We start from the raw sequence: 21,947 nt of genomic DNA on the forward strand, positions 1-21,947 counted from the left end.
AATATTTTATAATAACTATAAATGGAGTATAACCTTTAAAATTGTGAATCACTATGTTGTACACCTGTAACTTATACAATATTGTATATCAACTATACTTCAATTAAATTTTTTTAATTAAAAATTGTTAAAATAAATATCTCATCATAAACTGCTAAGTATTACAAAGAAAAATACAGCAGGCTATATAGGAGGCTGCAAGAGAATAAATTGGGGCACTTACTCTATTCTGGGGTTGAGGTTACCCTGAGAAAGTGACATTTAAGCTAGGGTTTATGGAATTGACTGAGTGGTTGACTTGGGAAGAGGCAGAAAGAGCGTGGCCTAGGTAGAGGGAGGGTGCGTGAGGGCCATGAGGGGGCACGTGGAGAGTGAGGCGTAGTGCCACTTTAGGGACGGGTTATCAGACAGCAGGGAAGCTTCAAAGATGAATCTGCCTGACAGAGATGGAGTGCAGGCTAGATGACCCCAGGAGCTCCACCCTCCTTTGATTTCAGGGGAAAAAATCAGGAATTAGTTGGAGGAACCAGAGGGGCACAGGAGACAAAAAGAAATGACTGGTTGGGTGGCTAGGCACAATTGGAACATTGCATTCTACCCCAGCAACATTTCTGGGAACCTCAGATAATGCTCTTAGGATGGCCCTCTAGAACGGTAACCTGTAAGGGTAAACGTCAGTGTGTCTTCTATGCCTGAGCTACAGATGTGAACCTTTCCTTTTGGATTGCTGCGAGAATTTCATGAGCAATAGCCAGCTAGAGGGCCTAGTAATGTGTCGTGATCATGTGTTTCCCTGAGTTATTTTAAACAAGAGTGTGTATGTGCTATCCTCTTGGCAAAAGCAGAGGGTTTGGAGGTAGGATAAATGAGGTAGGTCGAAGAGTAATTGCCAGAAATGGGGCTGTGGCTACAGAGGAGCTAAGTGGGAGAGCAATATTTGACGGTCCATTGTCGCTGTGCCTACTGATCTGCGAGGGGAGAGGAGGAGGACAAAGGAGACCAGGGTTGGACACTGATCATGAAAGAAGTGTGAGTGAGCCAGGGAGCGCTCTCGAAGCGCGAGGGCGGGAGGCGTCTACCCCGGGTCCCTGGCGCTGAAAAAGGGGCGCGAGGAGGCGGTGCGGGCCCCGCCCCCTCCCCGGGCGGGCGCGGGCGCGGGCGCGAGACGCTGTGCGGCGGCAGCAGCGGGCGCGAGCGGCAGCTGTTAGGCCACCTAGGTCCAAGCTGCACTTGCCGCCTCGTTGAGGACGAGGAGGCGGCAGGAGCAGTGACGGTGTCGCCGAAGAGCCGGACTGCCGGCACGCAGAGCTGACCGGCCTGGCCCCCGCGGCCCTCTCCCGCCTCTCTCCCATTGTGTTGGGTAAGGTGCCGGTGCGGGGGCAGCGAGAGTGGCTTAGCGGCCGGAGGACGCGGGAGGTCAGAAGGTGGGAGGCCCGGGGGCAGAGGAAGAGAAGGAGGTCTGGGTGAGCCCCCGGGGGCAGTTGCACCTTGGGAAAGGGGCCTAGGCGCCGCGGGGTCGGAGTTGGGGGGTGGGTAGGTGACGGTGGAGGGGGGCGTTGCTGAGTAATCAAGAGCAGCTGCCAAAGCCCGGCAGAGAGGCGCAGGGCTCTGTGGGGAGCGGGTGTGGCTCAGTGCGCATGCGCCACAACCGCTGGTTCTCAGAGCTGGGGGCGAGGTGAGACAACCTGGGTCCGAGGTAGTTGGAACTATGCGTGACATATCACTTTCTGGGTCCCCGATGCTAACAGTACCCCTATCATGGAGATGCCAGCATTCCCAGCCTCCTAAGGAAGCTTCTTTTCCCTGTACCCTGCTCACTTAATGTCACTCAAACCTTACCTATTCGTCTCCAGGAGGTCTACTCAGGGAGTGGCCTGTGGACAGTGCCAAATTGCTATCTAGTGTGCCTTCGGGCTCATAGCCCCAGAGCTGTCGTTGTGAGGAGTGAAAGGTTGGAGGTGAAATTCCACATTGGACCCTTCTAGTTGCATGTAGGATATAAATATGGGCATAAATGTAGGAATATGCATGACAGCTGTGGCATGACAGCTGTGGCATTTGCACTCAGAGTATGGATGTAGCTGATAACTTGTTAGCTCTACAAAATGAATCCAGTGCGTCAGAGGGCTTCCCTGCTATGGAACCCTCCCCCATCCCCAGCCCCACGCATCAGGTTGTATTGGAAACAATCTACACCATTTAAGGTAGAGGGTCTCAAAATCCAATCGTTTCTTATTTGTATTGTTTTTACGTAGATTAAAGAAAGCCCCACTCAGTTCTCCAGTGCAGTATTTCCAAATATTGTTCCAGGAATCAACAGCGAGTTGAAGAGCCTCAACCGATGTGTTACCATAAGATGGGCTTTCCCCACAGCTCTAACTATGGCTCCTCGCCTGTGCAGATTGCCACCAGGGCCACTCTCACCCACTGCCTAGCCCTCCCCTGTTTCTCTTCCCCCACCCTTAGCCCTGCAGTACACATCCCTCTCAAAACTTGCTCCCAAACAATCTGCACTATGGATTTGAGCATCATTCTACCCATGGCATCCGAACTGGTGTTGCCAGTTTGCTTTTCTTTCTCTTCATTATCACACTAAAGTGTACTATTTTCGAAGGTTCAACCTCCTTCTTATCATTGTACTGCCTCCTCCCTCACCTCCATCCCCACCCCCAAGCATCCCCAACTAAATACAGTAATTTTAATAAGCCTGTGTGGGTGCAGACACAGCAAATTCAGAAAGTTTCAAGTGTGTTGAAGAACAAAGAAAGCTAGGGAGTATCAGTTATATCAGTTTCTAATTCATCTTACTGTCCAAGACGTAGACCCTAATTGGGGAAAAAAGTGAATAAACTATGCTTAGAGAATGATTGTTACTCTGTTTTGGGGAGTGGGGTAGGAAAGGGGAATGGCATCTCTGGGATATTTGAATCATTTAAAGCCAGATCTTTCTCTGAATAGGATCAAAATTAGAATAAACATTTTAGTCCAAATCATAACCTGATATGGGATCCTTAAAGGATGCATAAGGGAGTTGACTTTCCTATTAAATGTACTTAGGTTTATCAAAGAATTCCTTTGCCTACTTAATGCTATCTTCTTTTAGGTTTTGATTTAAATTTGGCATATTTTGGGGGACAAAAAAATTGTCTGGTTTGCTTTTGTACTGTGCTAGTTCTTTTTAATTTAAGTATGTACTAAAGGATATCACACTCAAATGAGGATGATGATGATGATGCTGATGGGGATGCCAGCAGCCACTGTAAACATAATGTGGAGATAATTATTCTGCTCTTGTTTTTGGTGGGAGTGGAAAAGTTTATATATTTATTTTTTAAATGTGAAGGGAGATGAAGGGAAACTGGAGCATTTCCACTGGCTTTCAACAGGTGGAATTCCTGTTAAGTCCCATCTAGAAAGTGATCCAAATAAGTCCATAACTTCTGCTCTTTAGTCACCTTGTAAATAATAATATTTGGATATCTTACAGAACTGTGGATCTGTTGTACCTGTGCATCAATTCAGAGGCATTAGTTCTGGGTACTTACCTAATTAATAAACAAATATTTATTGATTATCCATATGGAGGACTCTGGTGCTGCATGAAGGGGCTTCAAAGACACATACAAACAAGCGCCTTATGATCCAGGAATTTAGAATTTGGTTGTGCAGGAAAAAAATATTTTGTTAACAAAATAAGACAGTATAATGATACTATTTCAACTGTAAACTATGAGATCTGAAGCTTATATGTGAATTTATAAACTCCTTGAGGGTAAGACCTTGCCTTAAACATGTATGATTTCCAACAAGGTCTACATTCAGTGGGTGCTCAAGCGATGAAGCTTTGCAAAGTAGATTAGGTAGGGAGAAACTAGAGGCAGGGAGAGAAGAGCCAGGAAGCTTTCACAGTAGATTAGATACAAGGAGATGTGGACCAAAATGAGGATGGTAGCAGAAGACTGGAAAAGGATATTGCAAAGAAAAATCATCAGGATTTAGTGACTGAAAGCAAGGAGACAAGCCTAACTGTATTCATTTTTACCTCCAGCAAATAAATGGGAGTTGGAGACAGCAGAGGAAAGTGTAGGGTCACCTTAGTAAGGACACAGCACACAATAGGCACTCAACTGTTTTCTCAAGCATCAATTGCAGGATTGGACAAGAAGACCCTTAAGGTCCCTCCAATGCTGAGATTCTGTAGTATATGCAAATGCTCAAAACTGTTGGGGAACAAGGCATTCTCAGATATGGAAGAAAGAGAAAAGGAAGAATTGTTATCCTCCCACTGGCAGGTGCTTTCTGAGAAAGGTTAATATTGAGTCACAAGGCCCCCACCAGTGAATGAAAGGAGATGGAGAGCGAGAGGAACAAAAATCCCAAACTAAAAATTTCAATAAGTGCTTACAAATCTTTGCAAACTTCATAAGTTGTTTCCTCCCAAATCCTATGAGTTAAGTAGGGCAGGCATTACCAGCTCTATTTTTATATAGGAATAAACACAGCAAGATTAAGGGACCTGTCCAAGTTCATAAAATCAATGAATGGGAAAGCAGTGATGAAGACTGTCCTGATTGCTGCCAGCCCAGTGCACTTGACACTGAACTGCATTGTTCTTCCCTGGTATAGACCCTATGCACCCAGAAGTTATGTGTGCACATGACCAAATAGGGGATGCACGAGCAACAGCAGCAATATCTCAGATAGTTATTAATACTTCATTATTCCTGGAGCCGAGTATTTGGTTTCCATATTTACTCAGTTCTTGACCCTTCATTTGCATTTATCCGCAGCAGCTGGGAAAGTAGAGTTAGCCATTTAATAATATGGACACCTGTTTGCTAGGAACTTAAGGAAGTTCACTTGGCATGGGCACGTAATACTGTCAATATTGTGCCCAAGTTTGTACTTCCTTCAAGTGAGAGTTCAAGAGTTCTGCTCTGTAAAATTATCCTACAGACCAATATAAAAAAGAAGTGTGCTAACACTTGGTTCATCTCCATTTAAAGAAATGTTTGGTACTTGAGCTAGTTCCAAAGACAGCAATTTGAGAGCAGAAGAAAAAACAGGACAAAAATCAGGAATTGTAGGAAACTTGAGAATTTTTTTAGAATAGATATAGACCAAGAAGGAGGATAAAACCTATCAGTTTAGAAGACATTATTTAAATTCATAATTACTGATTTAGATCTCTAATGAATCCCTTATTATATGCTTTTTCTACATTTGAAAAAAATAACATGAGATTGTTAAGCAGCAGAGATTTCTTAAAAGCTTCTTTATTCCTCAGTAAGAAAGAACACTCAGCAAATCTAGGAACTGTTTTTTTCTTTTTAGACCAGTACTCTTGATGCTGCTGAAATAAGACACTTGCCATAATTAACTATAATTATAAATGAAGTCGTGTTTGAATTTAATAAATCCAGCTAAATGCTAAAACCTGTGTTCTAGACAGATGACTGAAATTAATGAGTAAAATAATTAGCCAAGATTATATATTGTAAACAAGGAGTCCCCAAACATATTTTTTCTTCTCTGATCTTGTGGAATCAGTTGCAGAGACACCCTCAAGGCTGAGTGCATTAATAACTTTCTTAGAGATGGGAACATTGGTAGGTAGAAAGGTAAGGAGTTTCATCTCTGACTTAGAATTTCAACATATCTTTGACTCCTCTGTGCTTTCTCTTTCCTGAATATCATCTATTGTGAATATCATCTACTTTCTTTGATTTACTTTTACTTTGAATGGAAAGCTCAATAGAGAGACTATAAAACTTTAAAAAATCATATAAAGTACACTCAAGTTAGGACAAGTTAAAGTCCATGCAATAAAATTATTTTGTCCATGTTAGGTATTTGTAGTATTTGAACTCGCAAGTATATTTGTGAAAAGCATCCTCTGTAGGTAAGTTGAGGTTGGTCTGGTTTTTTTTTTCCTGACTTGAGTATATTTATATATAGATAGCCTTAACTTTATTTTAAATAAATTTTTATAAATAATATTTCCCAATCTGTTTTTTAGAACCCTAAAAAGAAAGAATATAGCAACAACAAGAAAAAGACTAAGATTGTGACAAAGACCCAACTGGGTAGGTTTACATTTCATTCTCAACTAGGTAGGTATATATGTTATATGTTTTTATTTGATCATTGTTGATTTCCCACAATGGACCTCGTTTGAAAGAACCTAACAAAATCTAGTACAAGGTAGTTGTTCAGTAAACATTTGATCTTTTTATTTTAAGATGCATTCTAGGTATTTCATGTATAGAATGTGGAGGTAACAAGAAGGATACTGTATAATTATTAGCTCTTTAGAGTTTACAGTATGTTTTCATTGGTGTTATTATGGAATTAGAACCTAAATCCAGAAATTAATAAGCTATTCAAGATTTTCTTCTTCAATGATAGCTGTTATAATGATACCAATCAACAGTCATCAACTTGAGTGCCATTGTCCATGAAGGAAAGATTATGGAAGATCTTTTACTTGTGAGGGTATCCATATCAATTCAAGTATAATGGGGCAAATGCCTGAAGAAACCTGATCTTTTTCTCTTTTCCAAGTTCTGGGGTCCAATGTAACCCTAACCAAACTTCTACTAACAGAATCAAGATTCCAGCTTACACAGCTTTCTCTCCTCAACGGTTCTTGGCTCCATCAGGAACAGACTTCAAACCCCTCTAATCAATTTCATACTCTTTGCCTCTTGTTTGGAACTGTCCAAACCAGAAGCTAATACGTTACACATTTGAGTAGCATTCCTGTTCTAGGCTTTCTCCCCTAGAATAGGGTCAGAACTGAACCAGATTACAGCACCATCTGCTAGTCCATTTATGCATGGCATTCAGCCATTTTCCTGGCACAGGCAAGATACTTCAGAAAAACAAGACATATTTTCTCCCTTATGGAAAAAGAGTTTTATTCCTTCTGCTGTACTATATCATTTAATGAGCATGAATTAAGAGAAGTTAAGTAATAAGGCCTTGTAATTCAGAGAAATTTACTATGAAGTTGATTTCAGTTTCAGGTTTAACTGTTTTCCCTTCTACTTTTTCTTTTATTTTCAGGTTCTCTTGGTTATAAACTCTTCTCCATCTGGTGCTACAACAATGAGTGGGAAATCCCTGCTCTTAAAGGTCATTCTCTTGGGTGATGGTGGAGTTGGGAAAAGCTCGCTCATGAACCGTTATGTAACCAATAAATTTGACTCCCAGGCTTTTCACACCATAGGGGTAGAGTTCTTAAATCGAGATCTGGAGGTAGATGGACGTTTTGTAACTCTCCAGATCTGGGACACTGCAGGGCAGGAACGCTTCAAGAGCCTTAGGACACCCTTCTACAGGGGAGCAGACTGCTGCCTCTTGACTTTCAGCGTGGATGACCGGCAGAGCTTTGAGAACCTTGGTAATTGGCAGAAAGAATTCATCTACTACGCAGATGTGAAAGACCCTGAGCACTTCCCCTTTGTAGTTCTGGGTAACAAAGTAGACAAAGAGGATAGGCAAGTGACTACTGAGGAGGCACAGGCCTGGTGCATGGAGAATGGAGATTACCCTTATCTAGAAACAAGTGCCAAAGATGATACTAATGTGACAGTAGCCTTTGAAGAAGCTGTCAGGCAGGTGTTAGCTGTAGAGGAACAGCTGGAGCATTGCATGTTAGGTCACACTATTGACTTGAACAGTGGTTCCAAAGCAGGATCTTCATGCTGTTAAAAGTGGGAAGCCTTTTAAAAGTGTGCCCCAACTGGTCAGTCAGTAGTGTAAGAGTAACTGTGCCCCTCTAAGACTGCACACACATACAAAAGGGTAAGAGATAAGGTTATGATTGTCAATCAGAGCCTTTCAAATTGAAGTTGTAGAGCAATTTAAAAAAAAAGCTTTATCAAGCCAAGTGTATTTTGCGTGATTTCTGCTATTTCCTTCTTGTGTGTTTCAGGACATTTCAGAAAGCTTTAGTTCTGAAAGATTTAGATATTTTTCAAATCACAGTTTAAACTTAGAACCCAGCCGCATGAAGGAGTTAAAGAGCTACAGCTATCCCTTAAAGCATTCCATTAATCAACTAACAAATGTCACCATCAACTCTTGCCAAGCAGTTTCTGACATGTCTGCCAAAGGGGAAAAAAATAAGACTCTGAGTCGTATTACATTAATGATTATTATGCAAACTAGGATGTCCTTATCTTGAATTATAAAGAGGTTGTAATGATTAGGAATGCAAAAGTATAATGACGTACACTGCCTTGTTTAAATCCTTATGTATGGTTTGCTCCCATCTGAGCTTTTCAAAAAATACCATCTCAATAAGAGGTACACTAATGACAATGGAGATTTATTATACTCCTTGTGTTTGAAGTAACAGGGTCCTAGTGAATGGATTATGTTTAAATATGCCAACCACCCTTGCAAATAAAAGGTTGGTCTGCTTTCACTTCATAAGTCTACTTTTGCTGCACAGGGATGTTGCTTCTCTGACAACCTCTTATCAATTTAGCAATGCTGCTTAGTATATGGCTTTGGATGCAGTGCACTCTGCTCATAATTTTGATGGTCCTTTGGTCCACCATACTGTGCTCTCAGAGAAGCCTTCAGAACAGGTTGGAGGATACTGGGCTTTTCTCCTAAGGTTCCATAACTCGAATATTTATTGTAGAAGAAGGAACTGATTTCTTGTATGCACTGTATGTTGAGCTGGCCAAACTAGGACGTTGAAAGTAACAAGAGAACATACTCTAACCCAGCATTAGAATGAATTTAAGAGAGTTGTCCAACAATAGAATGGACTGCCTTAATAGTGAACCCCCTTCTAGGGAAAATATTCAAGATGCTGGATGACCATCTGTTAAAATATCATAAAAATAATTTCTGTACTGGCTAGATGTTTGGTTTAAGGTCCCTTCCAGCTCTGAGTTCTAGGAATCTGCGAGCTACAAACTACGTTTCAGTGCCATGCTTTAGTTAGATATATCTTAAGGCAACAGCTAAGACTATGGAAAGGGACTTTAAAATTTCTCAAACTACTCTGGGATCAGCATTTAACAGCAACTACATAGCTCTTTCTTTTGCTTTTGCACTATGGCAGGAAAAGTTCTTGAGCTCTGAGTAATCATTATGTGCCCAGTATAAACATCCTGAAGATACCATATTAAAATACAAAAACAGTTTGTCAAATTTTGATTACCATGACTGCCAGCTATATACTATATTATTAATATGCAGCTAGTTCTTGTCAGTTGATATATTTGTCCTGCATAGATTTTAATCTATACTTTTACAACATCTATGATAAAAACAGTGACCCAAGGTAGTGAGAGACAGTTAGAAATGACCCCAAAAGAGACCTAGGTTGGGAAGGGGACAGGAGCTTTCACAGGAATATAGCCTAGAACTCTCCATTGTAGCCACATATGGAATCAGCCTTACATGTGGGACCTTATGTGCTTTAAGAGCTCTGGGACTTTTTGGCCACATTGATAAGTGGAAGATGATATTTTAACCCAGTAATGCTCAATATTTCCAATTTAAATATAGTCCAGACCCCATTGTCCAACTAATTTTGATGCCAGAAGTCAAAGCCAGAACTGGGACCCCATAGCTCTTAAGTATTGGTCTCTATCCTGCCTATGCCTATAGCCAGCCACACTGGTTTCCAAGTTCTATGATCATTTTGCTACAATCATGTTAGGGTGAAAATATGTATGTCGGAACTATTAAATGCTAATTGTTTTTAAGTGCATGAGACCTGGGGCCTTCTCTTTCTACTTGCACTCTGCTTATAATAGTTTCTATTTGTAGATCTCAGGCCTTCATAAAGACCTCCATCCACTCACAAAAGTACTTGTCACTATTAGAATGGCATGTGATCATTTAAGTAAAGAAATTACTTAGGTATCCCATTCATAGGCCTCCTGTCCATACAAGACAAGTGTTAGGTCATTTGAAGCCCCTTTCCTCTTAGCCATACCAATTTTTTTTTCTGCCATATCACTACACAATATCTTAATGAAAGCACTTAAGTGACAAAAAATAGTGGCATTTTGGTGAGTAATACTCAGTGGGTTGTGGACATATAGTTTGGGTAAGATAAAAAAAAACCACCAAAGGCTGAAATCTGTGAGTACAAGAAACTGTGCATATAGGCTTAGAAATTGTGTACTCTAGAATGTGCAGTGCAATATTTTCAGTAGGTGTTTTTTTTTTAATGAACACTAGATTTTTTTGGAACAAGATATTTCTAATTGGAACTATATTGTTTTTCAATGGTCCATTAAAACATCATACAGAATATCTATTTAATTTATTTACATGTGTTGGGCTAACATTCAGGGGGCCTCAGATTCCATATGTCTTCAGTGGATTGATGAATTTCAGGTTAATTTGTGCCTGCCTCAGCCATCTCTACTTTACCCTGAGGTATTCCACAATCCTCTTGTTGCAGGTGCTGCTAAAAACTCAAAATTGTGTATCAGATATTTTGTTTCAACTGTAAAAATATCATCTGTGTTAAAGTGAATAAAAAGTGCATTTTGAATAACCAGTATACAATGTTTGTGCTTCTTTTCTCCCTTTCCCTTTTTGAGCAACTGGTGGGTGTGACAGAGAGTATTTATCAATCAAGTCACTCTTTCAGGCTGCCCTACATGTGGTTCTGGATCATTTTTTCACATAGTACTCCAAGCAGCCACTACCTACTGATCAGACAGATACCGTTCTACTGATTGGGAAACAAACTCAAAAGATTAAGGTGGGGAAGTTCCCTTTATTTTATGCCATTTTTTAAATACATGAAGAGTATTGGGACTACAACTTGGATCTTGACTCTCCACTTTATTTCTTCATTGTAATTTAAAATTAGACCATCACAAAATATAAACAGAATATACATATTCCCTTTATTTTCTTGACTGGAATACTGTCCAGATCTTAGGAAAACATGAGCAAAACAAATCAGAAAGCAAAGGATAATTTTGTTAAATATTCTTTTCTGTTGCTTTTCACATATTGGACTTTAAAGAGACTTGGATTAGCATCGAACGGCTTGAATATACAGTACATAGTGGTGACTTTTAAATTACAGACACAAGTCTCTCCACAGCACGTGATTACATTACAGTGATTCCATCTGTCACAGATTTAGCCCTCTTCTCCCCTCCCTCTATTTTTGCCTATTGGAACTTTGGGCAGTCGAAATCACAGCGGGTAAAAAACAGATTTTTTTTACCACATGTACTGTTTCCATTGCTAAGGATAATCATTTAACAAGTTATCAGATCAACCTCAACTACAGCACCTGAAATCCTTTTGATTAGGCTATAATGATGTAACTTTTAAGCAAAAAGGTCATAGGTTTATAAGCTCTTAAAAAGGATTTGCTCAGCCAAAACTGATACTTTAAAAGCAGAAAACTAACTTTCTGTCTTTGCAGGTTTTCTACCTGATTCATAGCCCAGTAGGAAATCTCTTTCTCTTTATGTCTCAAGAAATAGTATAGTGGGAGGCGGGGGCGGGATTGAATGAAGACAGTCAAAAAGTTCAAACTTCCAGTTATAAGATAAATAAGTCATAGGGATGTAATGTATAGCATGATAAATATAATTAACTCTGATATATGTTATATATGAAAGCTGTAAAGAGAGCAAATCCTAAGAATGAGAGAGAGAGAAAAGAAAGAAGAAGAAAGAAAGAGAAAGAAAGAAAGAAGGAAAGAAAGAGAGAAAGAAAGGAAGGAAGGAAAAGAAATAGTATAGATTCTCATATTTTGGAAATAGTTTGGCTATGGTTCTTCCCGGAAGTGGAAGGTGTGGAATAGATGGTTTCTCCTCAATTCTATAATTAAATTTTTGAAACACACTGGAAAAGTGAAGCACCAATCTGAGTAATTTCAGTCTGGGAGTGGCATCTCTACTTTCATTTGAATTACCTGTAGTAGTTCTAAGTGCAATATATATATTTTTTTACCTCAGTGATCCAGATAATCATTTCACTTTTTTACCCCCTTGCTATGGAGATGTAGGATTCATTACCGCAGAGTGCTTTTCTTACACTTGATTTTAGGGCAGATAAACTGATACATTTTTTGATAAAATATTCATATATGTGTATGTTTTTTTCCAAACTGGTCTCTTTTTCCCCCCAGCTTTATTGAAGTATAATTGACAAATAAAAATTGTATTTATTTAAGGTGTTCAACTTGATGATTTGATACATGTGTACACTGTGAAATAATCACCACAATCAAGCTAATTAATATATCCATCACCATTCAGAGTTACCTTTTTTTTTGCTGTCTTTTTAATTTCCTCAAGTTAAAATCACCAATAAAGCCCCCATTCTTTACTCTTTTCTCTTTAGGAAAAGGAAAGGATAATGATAGAAACTAGGCATAAAGAATGAAAGTAAAGTTATTAAATTATTAAATGTCCCCTTATTGGTATGTTTGCAAAAACTGGTAAGCAAAGATCTGGCTTTTATTTTGCTGATGGAGGTGGTGATGTTTGTGTGAGGATTGGTGTGGGCTTTTTTTTTTAAAGGGGGTGAAGGTTTATTTAGTGCTTTCCCAGCTAGAATAAGCATCTTCGAGGCTCAAGATATAAAGGAATTATCACCTTTAGTCATATAGGAACTGTTGCAGTGATCTGTGTGTCTTCATAAATCACTTTGTCTTCTCCAAGGCAACACAGAGAATTTTGGTTCAGCCATATTTAAGTGCATTTTTAAATGGTGGGTTCTGTGAGTACAAGTAAGTGTATTTTTGAGCAATCTGTGAATTCCTTTCATGCTTTATGAATTATGGGTAAATGTGTAATGAGTCTTACCATAGCACTCCTGAATTTTAGCCAGGCATGCCAAGCTGTGCTTCTTCTACTTAATTGATTGATGAAAAGGAATTCAGAAACGTTGCCTTGATGAAAGAAATGCTAGCTGTATTGATTAGAGTTAAAATACAAATCATGCCTTCCTGTGGTGCATTCGTGAGGAAGCAAGAGACAGGCTCATCTCTTCTCTTTTCTCTTTCATTGTTCTTGGCTGCTGTAGAAACAGCCAAGGGTGTGTCCTGTAATATATTGTTCAATATAGAGTCTAATGAACAAGTGTTGGTATAACCTTTGAATTGTCTCTTTTTCCATTTCTTCCCAACAGGAAAACAGTGTCACCAGTAAACACTTTAAAACTTTGTCTTTATTTTTTTCTGATTACAAAAGTTATTCACACCTATGGTAAAAAAAAACAGAAAGAACAAAAGAAACAGAAAAACAAGACAAAGAAAATAAAAGTTTTCTGTAATCCTATTATCCTGAGGTAACCAGATTTTTTAAATATTACTTTTTAGTGTGGTTATGTGTGTGTTTTAATATATTTATGTAATAAAGAAAATTGATGTCATATTGCACATACTTACTGTAATCTTTTTCACTTAACATACATGACACTTTTCTCTAAGTCATTATGTATTCTTCTATGGATTATATTTAATGCTTGCAAAATAGTCTATTGAAGGATTTACCATAATATATGTAATCAGGGACTTCCCTGGTGGTACAGTGGTTAAGAATTTGCCTGCCAATGCAGGGGACACAGGTTCGATCCCTAGTCCGGGAAGATCCCACATGCTGCAGCTAAGCTAGTGAGCCACAACTACTGGGCCTGTGCTCTAGAGCCTGCAAGCCACAACTACTGAGCCCACACACCTAGAGCCTGTGCTCTGTAACAAGAGAAGCCACAGCAATGAGAAGCCCCCACACCAAAATGAAGAGTAGCCCCCACTCACCGCAACTGGAGAAAGCCCGCGCACAGCAATGATGACCCAACACAGCCGAAAATAAATAAATTAATTAATTAAAAAAATATATATATGTAATCAAACACTTATTGCTAGAGATTTAGGTAGTTTTCCAACAACAGTCTCCTTTTTATAAAATAAAGCAGCACTGCACGTCCCTAATATTTATCTTAATTCACATCTCTGTTTATTTCCTATAAGTAAAATTTCTGGGCCAAAGAGTATGAATATTTTTATGGCTTTTAATATATATTAGCAGATTGCCCTCTAGAAGAAAGTTGTCCCAAGTTACATCAATGAGAGCCGAATAAGAGAAGGCCTATTTCTCTAAACACTCAATCTCTCATGGAATATTATCATCACAAACCACATTTGCCTAACTTGATGAATGAAAAATAATCTCATGTTTTGATTTGCATTTCTTTCGTTCTTTGATAGTAAATAGTTGTTCATGTATTTATTTATTGACTATTTTTATTTTTTCTTGAGTAAATAGCCCATTCTAGTCCTGAGCCCATTTGGGGTGAGGAACATTCATTTTTGTTTCTTATTGATTTCTAGAAACTCTTTTTTTATATAAATATTCTGGGCATTAACCTTTCATCTTATCTGTATTGCTGGTTTTCTGCAGTCCTCTCCCATATCTCTTCCCATTTAATTTTATGATATTTTTAAAACCACTGACAGACTATTGAAAGGGTTGTGTTCTAATAAAATAGAAAACCAGGATGGTGGGGGAGAGAGAAATGCCTACTTGATCTGTCCTTTTTTCCTGACCACATTTGAGACTGTAGTTATTTTTGTTTAGAAAGGTTATGAGTCTAAGCTTGTGCCACCATGATAAAAAAAATGATAGAAAGCAAAATATTCATTCACTCTTCTTTATCTGCATGACGTCAAATGGCTGGTTTGATTTGGGTTTATTGGTGTTATTTTAATGAAGATTATTCTGAAATCTTACACGAATACAGAGATAGTAACAGTTCAGCTTTCACCCACAAGGGGGCAATGAAGACCAGTTAGTGTTTGGTGGTAGACTAAACACATGACTGCAGACTGTTAAGAGCTGAAGAAGAGCCTAGAAATCATCCAGCTAGTCTACCTCTCCCTTATTTTATAGACGGGAAAACTGGAATCTGGAGGGGTGAAATGACTTGCTCATGGTCGCAGAGCTGGCCCGTCAAAGAGCTGAGTCCTAAGCATTTTCCAGTTGATCATACTGTGATTTAGTTAAATTGACACACACTATAAACACATACATTTTTTTCTGATTTTTAATATTTATTTTGCCTTTTGAAGTAAGAATTACATAACATTAACCATTTTAAAGTGTACAATTCAGTATCATTTAGTATATTCCCACTGTTGTAATCACATACATTTTAATCTTCTGGGTTCAAATCCCAGTCCTGCCACTAAATAGATGTGTTACCTTAGGTTAATTGGGTAACCTTGCTGATCTTCAGTTTCTTCAGCTTGTGTAGTGAGAAAATGTCTTCTGTAACAGGTTGTTGTGAGGATTACCAGAAATAATATTCACAAGGGCATAGCAATGTTCTTGGCACAGAGTAGATGACAAATAAATTCTTTCTTTCCTTCAAGATATTAATCAGCTACTTCCCATCTAGTATTAATATATTTATTTCACATTAAGAATAAAAACAGATTCTAGAGTAGATTTTTTTCTCTTCTCATCACTATTACTGCATTATTTATACTGAATTTTAAATGTGTTCAGAGGTTAAAAATGATTTTTAAAAAACTTTACAACATAGGTACTTGTGACATGATTGGCAAAGAATTGCAGTATTAATAGATGCAAAGACCCTCTTTAAGACAAAAAAGTTTCTTAGAGGAAGTTTGAAAGATGGAAAAAGAGTCTGGTGAGGTGTGGAAAGCATGGTAATGTGTGTGCTACTTTAGGTCAAATTTTGGAACTGACTCTAAGGTAATACGATCCAGTCCCCTTTTTATAGACAATAAAACTGAGGAATAGAGAAATTAAGCAAATTCCTGAAGGCCACACCACTAGCCAGTGACAGATCAAGCCTTAGAACTCTTATCTCCTACTTCTCACTCCAGTGCTATTTTCTGTACAGCTCACTGTCTGGGGCCAGGATAGTTTTTCATTTTTTCCCCAGCATTATTGAGACATAACTGACATATAACATTGTGTAAGTTTAAGGTATACATGATGATGATACACATATATATTGTGAAAGTTTTGCTAACAATAAAGTTAGTGAACACATTCTTCACATCATATAATTACCATTTTGTTGTTGTTGTTGTTATGTCGAGAACATGAAACTCTAACCTCTTAGCAACTTTCAAGTATACGACATAGTATTGTTAAGTCTAGTCACCATGTTGTACAATAGATCCCTAGAATTTAGTCATCTGATGTAGTTTGAAAGATGCAGAAGAGATAGGGATAAGGAGGGAATGAAATTACAGGGGCAAAGAAGGGAAAGGTGGGCAAGTTTCTAAGCAGAGCAGGATTTAGTCTTCACATAGTGTAAGAAGCCAACAGTAGCAAGCAGCTCTGGTCTGGGAGAAATTTCCTTCAGAGTCAGTCATGTCCTTACTATGCCTCCCAAGTAAATAACCCTAGGAACTACCAAGAAGGTGTGCCTCCCCACAGCATTTGCCTTATTGAACAAACAAAAGCTACTGAAAATTGGTGTTGAAATCAGAGCTGTCGGGTTTTGTTAGCATCCCAAGTCTTTAAAACTCTGACTAAAAATTACCCAAATGAAAAAAAAATTACCCAAATGACTAAAATCTAAGTGTCCCTAATATACAGAGCAAGGAAAGAGATACCTGACAGAGAGGTTCAAAAAAGTCCTGTTCTTCAGTCCCACATTTTCCCTCCTTTATTTTATGTAGGTACAATAAGAAAAAAAGGTACCGGCAATCAATTCTGAAAATTGCTGTTAATTATGTACCTACCAGGTGTTAGCTTTTGTTATTAGCTATATCTCAGCCAAATGAGTTTTCTGATCTGTAGTATTATTCTTTTTTTATATATAAATTTACTTATTTTATTTTTGGTTGAGTTGGGTCTTCGTTGCCGTGTGCAGGCTTTCTTTAGTTGTGGTGAGCAAGTGCTACTCTTCGTTGTAGTGCTAGGGCTTCTCTTGTTGCGGAGCACAGACTCTAGGCACGCGGGCTTCAGTAATTGTGGCTCATGGGCTCTAGAGTGCAGGCTCAGTAGTTGTGGCTCGTGGGCTTAGTTGCTCTGCAGCATGTGGGATCTTCCCGGACAAGGGCTCGAACCCCTGACTCCTGCATTGGCAGGTGGATCCTTAACCACTGCACCACTAGGGAAGCCCCTGTAGTGTTATTCTGTAGTTTGTCATGGCTCTTTGTTTTAATTAAAAAAACTCGTAACATAATAAATTGAGCTGAAGAATTATCTCTGCATGATGCACTTGTTTTTTTTCTAGAATACTTCTTTAGTTACAGTAATAAAAGCTGATTTATCTGACATTCTGGCAGAGATTTTTGTTACCTGGTATTTCCATACTTCAATATTATAATGAGAATTAATGTTTGTAATGATGACCCATAGACAGTGTAAGAGGCTAAATTACTTATTGGATCATCAAATAAACAATAAGGAATATTATGGTTTGGTCTATTCTGTAGTATGGAAAACAGGTATTCCATATATGATGTATATGGGTATGGTGTGTATGGTAACATAAACCATAATACTCTACTTACCTGAAATGGAGAGTTCATTTTCTTTCCTTCTCCCTTTCACCTTTATTCCACAGAATCCTAGCTCAAGAATGGTAGGTTATTTCTTCCCAGTTTCACCACATGCCTGCCAAGTGGTCATAGAATCAATGCTGAGTTACTACAGGAGACAAGAAACGTAACCATTTCACAAATGCAGGTGATTACATCTTTGCAAAAATGGCACACACTTCCTTATATGGAGACCTCTTATGACTTCCACTGACTGGTCCTAGGGCTATTCAAAACAAGTGTTTTACATGACACAGACCTCCAAATATTTGAAAACAGCTCTATTTTTATGACTTGAAATATCCCCAGGTCCCTAAGTAAAATATGATATGTTTTAAATGCCTCATTTTCATAGTAATAAATAAATTTTTGTCCAGTGTCTACCCTGCACCAGGAACTATTGGAGACGAAGAGGGTAAATGGGAATAAGCAGGAGCAGAAGTTGAGGCAGACACAAAAGCACAAAGAACCATTTAATCCCTACTAAAGAATATGGATGTATTTTGAAAGTAATAGGCAATAAAAGAAGATGTTTTAAGAAAAGAGGTAGGAAACTCAGGTTTGTGTTATAGAATGATTCCTCCAGTGATGTGATGAGAGTGGGGGTGAGCAGCACAGACACAGGTGACCAGTGACCATAACAATAGACATGCCAGTTACTCCAAGAATATCCCACAGAGCAGCAGACCACCTACAAGAGAACCACCTGAAGGCCTTGTTAAAAATAAAAATTCCTGAGCCCGCCCTGACCTGCTAAATCCAAGTCTCTGGGGGGCTGTGCAGCCCAGAGATCTACCTGTTATCAAGTTTTCTCTCAGACTCTCATGCCCAAGGTCTGAGGGCTAGGTGTTGAAAAGCCTCGGCGGCAGCAGTCACAGTTTGTTTGTCAAGTGAAAGCCAGCAGGCATCCAGACCCCAGAGTCTGACCCACAAAGGCAGAATGCTAGGAAACACCCTGACCCGGGGCAGGGACATACCTGGCCCTCCTGCACCCTCTCCCCTCACTCATTGCCTGGCTGGTGCCTTCTCTCCCTCGGGGTCAGGCCTAAGCATCACCTCCTTGGACTTCTTTCCTGGCTTCCTACTCCATCTTACACGTGTTCACAACACCTCTCTATTTATTTCTTTGTGTTTCTCATGATTTGTAATCACACGTCCATGTGTGTGGCTCCTCATAAGTTCCCCACCAACTAGACTGTAAGCTCCCTGAGGTCCAGGCCTGTGTTGTTCTCATTGCTGAGCTCCCACAGCACCTAGTGCAGGGCCAGGCACAGGATACGTGGCAGGTAAATATTTGGGGATGAATGCATGCATCAGTGGATGGATGGGTGGGTGGGTGGGTGGGTGGTTGGGGAGGCACTGCTGGCAGCCCCAGCTGGGACGACAGTGCTGAGTGGCAATCTTCTGCAGAGTCAGTCCTGGCTGCTCTGTTGGCGAGGTTGCCTACAACACCATCAATGGGCTTGAAGGTGACAGGGCCCAGGGCCCTTCTCTGAAGGTTCCTGGCTCTTGGCAGAATCCTCCGTCACTCCCCAAATGGAAAGCAAACAGAAGCCAAGGCAGCCAGGTCTGGGGTAAGAGGCCAAGGGAAGCAGCCCCTTTTTCTCCTGTTAATCTGTCTTTTATTACAGGGTGGGGGTGGTCTCAGCCAAGAACCCAGAAGGTTAGAGGGAAATTATGTTTCCTCCCCCACAGCCCTTGCTCTGTCCTATTCAGAGTTGTGGGCAAACGTCCTGTAAGCCCACGAGCACTGGTCTCCATGGCAGTGTTCCCCAGGATGCCTCGAAAATGAGGAGGCCCACACGAGCGTTTGCAGGACATCGCATGGGGTGTGCACCCATAGGGACATATCCTGAAGGGCTGGCCCAGGCAACTTGCAAACCACATGTTCTCATCATCAGAATGTCGTGCTCCTTCTGGAATGAAAAGCCAGGTCCCAGTGACTTGAACAGATCAAACTCTGGAGAACGAGGATCTGATGAGATGCACATAGCTACCGTGTACTGAGAGTCTCTCAAGGCTGTGTGCTGACTGCTGTACAGTTTGCAGCAATCTTTTGAGGTGGGCACTATTGTTGTCCCTGTTTTACAGATGAGAAGACTGAGGCTTTGTCGGGCTAAGCAGGTTTGTTACTGTCACGTACCTCGGAAGAGACAGAGCTGAGATGTGAACCCCGGGCAGCCTGGCTCCAGAGCCCACGCCCTGAATCGCCACACCGTCTGTATTGCCTCCCTTGTACAAGTGAAAACTCAGGCACAGAGAAGCCAAGCGGTGTGCCCAGGGTCACACAGCTGGCTAATGGCAGAGCTGGAACCAGAAATTAGGTCTCCTCTCCCCACTCCGGCTCTCTACCCCACATGGCTCTGTCCCTCTAGGTACAATAGGGATGGACAACTTGTCCTACTTTACCCAGCCAAGCAGAGTGCTAACGGCAGAGACCGAGTTCTCTTCAATTCCGTGACAGTATTTCTTTGACTGCTCAGCACTCGGACGTTCTAGGGCTGAGAAGCATGGTGGGTCAGGCCTTCTGTGTTTGTCCAAAGCTTTTGAGAAGGCTGACACCCCAGACCACCACGCTGGTCACCCTACAGTGAAGAGCCTGCCTGTGCCCCATCACCCTCCCGAGTCCCCGGGTCTCAAGGACTCCGTCTCACAGGCCCTTTGGGGGAACCTTCCACGCCGGCCACTGCGTCTCTTCCTCCCCTTGGCTTTCTCGCTGGCTAGCTGTGTGGCCTGGGGCCCGGTGGGTCACCCCCACCCAGGGCTTTTAATGAGAAGTTTTGTCATGCTCAGGCAGCAAAGATGAATAATTCAGCAAAGGGAGCTCAGGGAATGTTATTCTTTCAGTCCACTGACAGTGGGAGAGACAGAAAAGGACTGCATCTTATTCTGGGAGGGATGGGGGAGGGGTGACAGTCATATGGGAGAGGAGGGGGAGGAGAACGAAGGCTGTACAGAAGTCACTAACAGTGTCAGCTTTCATTAGTTTTAAACAGAGAAGTTACTGGAGATCAGAATATCTTGTTTAACGAGTCCTCTGACTCCAGTGAGGAGGGCAGATGGGATTGGGGGCTAGAATAGAGGCAGGAAGAACAGAGAGGAGGCTACTGCATTTATTCAGGTTTCAGTTGCAACAAAAGGAAAAAGGTAGAACGGACAGTACTAGGTGTGGTTCACGAAGGCAGAGTCTAGGATGATTCTGAACACTGACCTCAGAGAAAACTCTAATTTGTTAATTTCTCTCTTAAAATGTGTCATTTTAGGGCTTCCCTGGTGGCGCAGTGATTGAGAGTCCGCCTGCCGATGCAGGGGACACGGGTTCGTGCCCCGGTCCGGGAAGATCCCACATGCCGCGGAGCGACTGGGCCCGTGAGCCATGGCCGCTGAGTCTGCGCGTCTGGAGCCTGTGCTCCGCAATGGGAGAGGCCACAACAGTGAGAGGCCCGCGTACCGCAAAAAAAAAAAAAAAAAAAAAAAAGAGAGAGAGAGAAAAGAAAACTTGATCCAAAACAGCAGAATACATATTCTTCTCCAGTGCACAAGGAATATTTTTCAGGATAGATCATATGTTATGCAATCACGCAAAAGTCTCAATAAATTTAAAAGGATTGGAATTATGCAAAGAATGTTTCTCTGACCACAGCAGAATGACATTAGAAATCAACAACAGAAGGAAATTTGGGAAATTCACAGAGATGTGGAAATTAAATACTACTCACCTAAATAACAAATAGATAAAAGGAGAAATCACAGGAAAACTAGAAAATACTTCAAGATGAGTGAAAATGAAAGTATGGCATGCCTGAAATTAGGGAATGCAGTAAAAGCAGTGCTTAGAGGGAAATTCATAGCTGTAAACACCTATATTAAAAGAAGCAAGCTCTCAAATCAGTAGCTTAACTTTCACCTTAAGAAACTAGAAAGAGTAAATGAAAAACAAAACAACCAAAAGAAAGGAAATAACAAAGATTAGAGTGTAAATAAATGAAATTGAGAGTAGAAAAACAACAAAATCAATGAAATCAAAAGTCGGTTCTTTGAAAAGATTGAAAAAGCTGACCAAATTTAGGTACACTGACCAAGAATAAAAGAGCAAAGGCTCAATTTATTAAAATCAGGAACCAAACATAGTCTTATAGAAAGTTTTAAAAGATTATAGGGGAAACTATGACCAACTCTAAGTCAATAATTTAGATATGATGGACACATTTCTAGAAAGGCACACACTGCTGAAACCGACTCAGGAATAGAAAATCTGAATAAATCTATAACAGGCAAAGAGATTGAATTAGTAATCAAAAAACTTCCCACAAAGAAAAGCCCAGGACCAGATGGCTGCACTAATGAATTCCACTAAACTTTGGAAAAAGATTAACACCAATCATTCACAAATGATCCTCAAAATAGA

The 21,947-nt window shown here is 40.3% G+C and overlaps 1 protein-coding gene across 4 annotated transcripts; it reads left to right on the forward strand.

Moving 5' to 3' along the window:
* The first annotated feature begins 895 nt into the window (after nucleotides 1-895).
* Nucleotides 896-10,542, forward strand: RAB9B (RAB9B, member RAS oncogene family). 4 transcript variants are annotated; one of them, XM_067722615.1, is made up of 3 exons: nucleotides 896-1,029; nucleotides 6,020-6,113; nucleotides 7,069-10,542. In XM_067722615.1, the coding sequence occupies exon 3, from the start codon at nucleotides 7,111-7,113 to the stop codon at nucleotides 7,714-7,716; it is 606 nt and encodes a 201-aa protein (XP_067578716.1). In that variant the 5' UTR covers nucleotides 896-1,029; nucleotides 6,020-6,113; nucleotides 7,069-7,110; the 3' UTR covers nucleotides 7,717-10,542. The 4 variants fall into 4 exon arrangements, with proteins under 4 accessions (XP_067578716.1, XP_067578714.1, XP_067578713.1 ...); XM_067722613.1 differs by having other exon boundaries at nucleotides 898-1,029; nucleotides 6,020-6,086; XM_067722612.1 differs by lacking the exon at nucleotides 896-1,029 and adding an exon at nucleotides 1,142-1,360.
* The last annotated feature ends 11,405 nt before the right edge of the window (nucleotides 10,543-21,947 follow it).

This window comes from Pseudorca crassidens, chromosome X, assembly GCF_039906515.1.
Source record: "Pseudorca crassidens isolate mPseCra1 chromosome X, mPseCra1.hap1, whole genome shotgun sequence".
Taxonomy (NCBI): domain Eukaryota; kingdom Metazoa; phylum Chordata; class Mammalia; order Artiodactyla; family Delphinidae; genus Pseudorca; species Pseudorca crassidens.